The sequence below is a fragment of the Camelina sativa genome, chromosome 12, assembly GCF_000633955.1.
Source record: "Camelina sativa cultivar DH55 chromosome 12, Cs, whole genome shotgun sequence".
In the NCBI taxonomy this organism is placed as follows: domain Eukaryota; kingdom Viridiplantae; phylum Streptophyta; class Magnoliopsida; order Brassicales; family Brassicaceae; genus Camelina; species Camelina sativa.
This window is the reverse complement of record NC_025696.1, coordinates 23,644,363-23,651,382: the sequence shown is the minus strand read 5'-3', so window position 1 is coordinate 23,651,382 and position 7,020 is coordinate 23,644,363. Positions and strand designations below refer to the sequence as shown.

Genomic DNA, 7,020 nt, shown 5'->3' with positions numbered 1-7,020 from the left:
GGAACTGGCGGTCTTTACTCCGGCTGAGACCTCTAGCTGGGAAGTTCATTAGATGCACTCTGGGTAATGGAAGATCTGCGAGTTTCTGGGGTGATTCATGGACCCCTTTTGGCCCTCTGATCAACTTCCTCGGATGTGAGGGCCCAAATCGGCTTCGGATACCCATCACAGCTACTGTTGCAGATGTAGTTGCAGGTTCTATTTGGAAACTCCCTTCACCTCGCTCAAATGAAGCTCTGGATCTCCATGCTTATCTCACCTCAATTCCCCTCCCCCTCCAGTCAGGCTCCGAAGATTCTTACGACTGGGTAGTTGATAATGTTAAGTGCCATGATTTTTCATCCTCTGCAACTTGGAACGCTATTAGGCTCAAAGAGACTATCAAGAGCTGGACTGACTCGATCTGGTTTATAGGGGCAACCCCAAAAAACGCTTTCAACATGTGGATTTGTCACCTTGATCGCTTACCAACTAGGGAAAGGCTCTCATCATAGGGAATGCAGGTCTCTCCGTTATGCTGTCTGTGCTCTAGCTCTATAGAGACCAGGTTTCACTTATTCATTTCCTGCGACTACAGCCACTGTATATGGTCGAAGGTGCTCTCTAAGCTGAACCTCCCTTCAACAGCCTTCAGTAGTTGGGAAGACCTCATCTCCTGGACAATGGTCAGAAACAGAACATCGCCCCTGACCCTCAGGAAACTTGTGGCTCAGGCGACGGTCTACGCAATCTGGAAACAAAGGAACAACATCCTTCACAACTCTCAGGTTATTCCCCCGCTTATTGTTTTCAAGACCATTGACAGGGAAATTATTAACTCCATCACTGCTCGGACTCAAAGACGACGTTTCAGGACTCTTATGCGCGATTGGATCTAGCTACCCCTGCGTGAGACTCCTTGAAAAGTCTAGCTGATCTTGGTTTTGCTTCCTTGTTTTTATCTTTTTTGCCAAGGGACCAAAGTTTATGGTAACCAAAATGTAAACCCAACCTTTTCATTATATATGATATTTATTTGCTTAGCAAAAAGAAAAACATGTATCATCTAGTTAATATTTAAAGAATATGTTTAAATTATTTACATATTTCTGTATATTATATATTTATATATACATTTTTAAAAACATTTAGCAAATAAATCTTGAAGTTGGAACCTATTTACAAGCATGCCATTGATATTAATTATTAATTTGTTTTTTATTTAATTAATTAATATGAAGTTTTTATTTTGGAAACAAGATTTCCCATCCTAAAAAGATTTTCAAAACAATTGAAACCATTCCTTTTAACATTAAGTATTAAGTTTATAATTAATTTAATTAGTATCAAGTTTCCAATTTTACAAAACAATATTTTTTCCTATAATATAAAATAACTAGATTTTAACCTGTGGTATACCGCGTGAATATAATTTTTTATTATAATTTATATTTTTATTGTATTTGTTTGTTAAATATTGGATGTTTTCTAAATAGAGGAATAAATAAATTTCCTGACCGTTTGTGCGGCTAAATGTTTATATTAATTATTTATCCCACAATATACTTCATGACCATTTGTTTGTTATATTTAGTTTGTTTTGTTTAGTGTTTGATATTCTATTTTGATTTTTAATCTATATATACATTTTTGGAGACATTTAGCAAATAAATCCTAGAGTTGCTACTTATTTACAATGAATGCCATTATCATTAATTTTTAAATTAAAATTTAAAACCATTACTTTGGGCTAAACAAGAATTCCTAAAATATCTCAATAATGACTAATTACAATATCTAATTAAATTAATTACAATATCTTCAATTAATTATTTACTATCCTTATAACCAAACACAATTAAAATATTTTGTTTGAAATATAATTTTTTTTTTAATTAAAATTACGATTTTCCTATCATCTTTGTTTGATTTGTTTAGTTTACTTGCTTTAAATCATCATAAAATACATAAAATTAATGTAACTATATTTTTTTTGCATTTTTCGTTATTTGGATTTTGAAAAACATGCATGTCTTACTTAAGTAAGGAAGAAAAATTGTGTTTGGGTATGTAGCAGGATGAGTTTGTGTATTAATAAAAATTGAAAATTATATCATTAATTGTTAGTAAATCATCAGTTCATTATTTTGTTAAAACCATCGACTTAGAATATTAGGCATATCTAACTGAGTTTATTAAATTACGATTATGTAAAATAAACAAGCAATATTATGTTATATCACGGGTTATATTTTGAATTTAACAATTTAAACTGGTAAACCTAAATTTTTAAACCGGTAAACCTAAATAATATATAGATATAAGGGATATACATTTAAAATTTACAAAACATTAGTCATATATATATATATATATTTATTTATTTAATCTACTAAAAATTTAGATTTTTATTTTACTTTTAAAAATATAGTCCCGCGGTGTACTGCGGGTTAAAATCTAGTCTATATATATATATTTTTGGAGACATTTATAAAATAAATCCTGAAGTTGGCATTTATTTACAGGAATGACATTAGCATTAAATAATTAATTTAATAAACAAATTAACTCTACTTATATTTGATTTTTTATAGAAACTAAGTCTTTTAAAAGGTAACAAACATAATTGTAAATATATACAGATTTTATTTCCTTATTTTAAAAGGAAGTGAGTGAATTGTTCTTTAAAATTTTGAAAAACTGATTTGATAAAAAGTGACTTTTAGCCTCACATACTATCCACAGGTTTCGTATAATGAGTTTTTGTGGATTAAAAATATGTGAACATGTTGCGTGATCCGCCTAGCATAGCATATACTATAGATTTGTAGTCATAGTTTAGAAAATTAACTTATAAATTATTTTGTATATGAAATACAAAATATTACACATACTACAACACATTCTTAATATTCCAAAAAAAAAAATTGTATACACATAAAAATATACACTAACATACCATATAGACATATACCTCTGTTTAATTATAGAAAATAAAACTATGTGTTTTAAACTTTTATATTCTATCTAATAACAAATTTAATGTAATTAAGTTATAAGTTGTATAAAACGTAAGAAGAAGAAAAATATTCTAAACAAAATTATAAATTAATTAGTTAAAATTTAATTAATTGGGAATTTGAAAACTAAATTAATATAAAATTATAATTTAAAATAAATTAATTTATAATTTAGTCTCGCGGTGTACTGCGGGTGAAAACCTAGTTTCAGAGTAAAAATATATATGCTTTAGAGGAAAACGATGGCAAGAGTACTAAATCAATTATCTATTCAAAAATTTAAAAAGGCTCGAAGTTAAATATTATTTCTTTATGTAAACTATTAGGGAAATTCTTCATAAGAAAAGAAACCAAACCAAAAAACAAAGATCGTTTCATCGTGTACATTTCCCAAATTAGAAATTTGATTGTCCGATTATTATTTTTTTGTTGATTTAGCTACTTAAACTACACCTAAACTTTGGTTACCTACTACAATTTCTCTTATAGAGAAAAATTTTCTTCCAAAAGTAAAAGAAAGATACATTGAGAAAAAGAGAAATTATCTAGAATATTACATAAAAGTAGGTTTATTACTAGACTAACACGTTGAGATTTTCGACTTACTAGAATAACACATAAAAGTTTACAAATTATTTCTATACCTGAGTTGTGTGTTTTATTATGTTTTATGCCATTTATAATTAAATTTAGGGAAATTACCTAGAATATTACATAAAAGTAGGTTTATTACTAACACGTTGAGATTGTCGACTTACTAGAATAACACATAACTTCTAAACTAGAGTTGTGTCTTTTATTATGGTTTATGCCATTTACATTTAAAACTGTCTTTGAATTTTAAGAGTAAAGAACACAAAAATCTTGAAGGATCCCTTCCTAATTTTTTTTTGGATTCTTTTAAATTTGGGTTGGCAAAAGAATATGAGATTGATTCCTTCTAATTTGATTCATCTTTTTCGACTAAAATCATGGCAAAAGAAAAAAATTGATCAGAGCTAGACAATTGTTCTCTGAGCTTACTGTTCACTTTCTCTCTCAAAAACAAATTTGTAGATCTAGTTTTTATTTGGCGTGAATTTCGTTTTCTTATGGTTGATTGTTACTATTTTCTTATGGTTGATCGTTTTCTTCTTAAGTTGCTCTTATTTTTATTTTTATTTTTTTGGTTTAGATCCACCGGCAAAATCATTGAGAACAAAAAAAAAAAAAAAGCTTCTATTTGTTATTCTCTCAATTGTTTCTATTTTTCATTTCTCTTCTTTCTTCTTCTTCTTCTTCTTCTTCTTCATCAGCTCTTTGATTTTTTTGAATCTTGATCTGTGAGGAAAGACTCTTTGAATCTCTCTATCTCTCTGCTCAAGACGTGAATTTGAGGCAAACCCATTACGAATGGATCAACTCCTTCTACTTCATTGGCTATCACAAGACCAGCGTCCTCAGCTGCTGATCAGGGTTTGATGATTCTCCAATCTCCAAAAGTAAGAGACCCACACAACATAAACGCAATATATCAGAGCATTCATTGGAAGCTATTTCTCCATTAAAAATGAAAAAAGGAGATGTGAGTTTCAATCAGAAAGTTGTCCCCAATCTAAATGGTGTGGTAATGCGCAGGTAGGGTTCTACAGGAGATCCAAAACTATAAAGGGTAAACGCATGCCTTCGTCATGTAAAGAGGTACCAATCTTCTTGAACAAAAGAGAGTGTTTTGATTTTATGGGGTAAAAAAAACCACTGATTACTACTCTCTTGTTTGCTTTTGTTTAATCTGACAGAAAGACCAAGTGAAAGAAGGTCAAATTCTGTGCTACATTGAACAACTCGGTGGCCAATTCCAAGTCTTCTTCGTGTAATGATTTTTTATTTTCTCGTTTACTCATATGGAACAGAGCCTGTAGGATACAATGATGCTCTCATCTCGATCCTTCCCTCTTTCCCTGGGATTAAGAAGCTTCAGTAAAAACCAAAATTCGAGCTGGTTTTTGAGTTATGATGATACTGTGCCTTGTGTATGCTTTTTTAGACAAATAAATTTCATTCATAATTTGTGTTCTGTTTTTCTTTTGCTTGTATGGCTCCTCGGAAGAGAAGAAAAAAATGGTCATCTGAGGAGGATGAGGAGCTCATTGCTGCTGTGAAGCGACATGGTGAAGGCAGCTGGGCCCTTATTGCTAAGGAAGAATTTGAAGGAGAGCGAACACCCTCACAACTCTCACAGGTTTTAATTTCACTGGGCTGATCTTGTTTCCTCGTTTTCCTCATATCTTTGAATTATCTCTTCAAGAACATTATGCAATCTTTCCTGTTTATTGCTTTGTGTCACATGCACGGTCTTTCTTTGCCATCACACGCAGAGAGCTATTTTCGTAGTCACAGAATTATGGTAAAGGAATTTGAGCTTCATTGTAGTGTCTCTCTAATTTCGCTGTAACTAAAATGAGTTTGAACTATGATTTAGAGTGTGTAGCGACTTGACATGAGGGGTGATGGTCTATAACTAATTATACATATTTGTCCAGTTGTACTCTCATATTCATAGTTGAATTTTTGCATTTTTTCGTATTTCCATTTGGACTATAATATAAATTATTAATTAGCAGTTGGCCACAAAATTTATCAGTATTAATTAGCATATACAAGGCTTTCATAACACAATGTTCATAAAATCTTGGGTTTCACCTCTTTTGCTTCATTTGAGATGATCACTTACTAAATCTTCCTTATACTATAAAGAGTGTTTTATGTGAAAACGATAGTATGTATTAGAAAGTGATTAATTCTTGTATTGTTGATTAAACATAGTTCTTTAATAGTTCAATATGTAAAGAAATTCGTATAAACCTTAATTATCATTTTCATATTTTAAATATAAATGCAAATCTAAATATATATTTAGTTGTACCTAGTTGAACTGAGTATTATATATTTATGTTATCTAAATATTACCCTCTATAGTTAAAATGTAATTTTGTGTGGTTATTGTTCATTACCTCTCGAAAATATAATAAATAAATAAACAATTACGAATTACATAGGTTGTTCTAGTAACATCTCTTACTTTTTCTAGTAACATCTCTTACTTGTTCCATTTCCGGTGAACAACAACGACAATATTAGCTAGGGTTGCAGAAGAAGATATGTTGAAGATAACTACAAAATTACAATAATATCGTTCATTAAAACGGATTTATGGACACTAAGCAAAAGAACGTTATGTACGTACACTAATCTCAAGAACGTTATGTACGTATGCGTTCATATGTACGTACACGTTTATATGTACGTACACGTTCGATTTTAGGTTTAATGAACCCGAAATTACCAGAATATCCTCGTCTTCTACCTCTAACATACGACTGAAAACCCTAATTTTCCCTGCCTCACTTTATTTTTTCACGACTTATGTCTATTTTTTTGGTTTCACTTGTAGGGTTTTTACTCAACTATTATAGATTTTCGTCTCAACATCTGATTTCTAAATTAAAAACCTATAAAAAGTGAGTTATATAGATTTCCAAAACGATATCTTGCTCTTCCATGGATGAACCCAGAGGAAAGATTTCCGAAACTGAGTAGGAAAAAGACGTTTGCTCCGGCCGACAAACAGAACACGATTGATGAATCTGCTACAAACTTTATTATATGAACACCATTAATCGGAAGAACAGCAAACGTGTTTAGATCTTCCTCCAATAAGTCTATCGCAACGCTAGACTGTCTTTGCCAGCTCAAACAAATTCGTATTATTCTCGTAATACTTTACAGCTGTCAAAAATGCCTACTAAATCTACCACAGACTAGAAGTCTACCAATACACTACGAAAACTATTTCAAAAAACAAACAAAATATACCAAAAATATCTGTAACGAGAGAAGGCTGTCGCATAAATCTGTCGCAACAGACTATTATTCTATCATAAATATCTTTTGGGTCATATTGACTGTTGAAGGTGTACGTCAGATATTTTTGGTACACTTAGTTTTTGATACACATATACGTCCACCGATAAGTGTACCA

General features: G+C 30.9%; 1 protein-coding gene and 1 pseudogene across 7 annotated transcripts; both read left to right on the top strand.

Moving 5' to 3' along the window:
- On the top strand, positions 441-878 carry LOC109128167 (annotated as a pseudogene).
- On the top strand, positions 3,842-5,557 carry LOC104732503. Of its 7 annotated transcripts, XM_010452049.2 has the most exons (6): positions 3,842-4,480; positions 4,617-4,679; positions 4,778-4,796; positions 4,892-4,958; positions 5,094-5,220; positions 5,357-5,557. In XM_010452049.2, exons 1-6 carry the CDS (start codon positions 4,460-4,462, stop codon positions 5,387-5,389), a joined length of 330 nt encoding a protein of 109 aa, XP_010450351.1. In that variant the 5' UTR covers positions 3,842-4,459; the 3' UTR covers positions 5,390-5,557. The 7 variants fall into 7 exon arrangements, 3 of the variants coding, with proteins under 3 accessions (XP_010450351.1, XP_010450354.1, XP_010450353.1); XR_758872.2 differs by having other exon boundaries at positions 5,089-5,557; XM_010452052.2 differs by lacking the exon at positions 4,892-4,958 and having other exon boundaries at positions 3,854-4,480; positions 4,778-4,840; positions 5,089-5,220.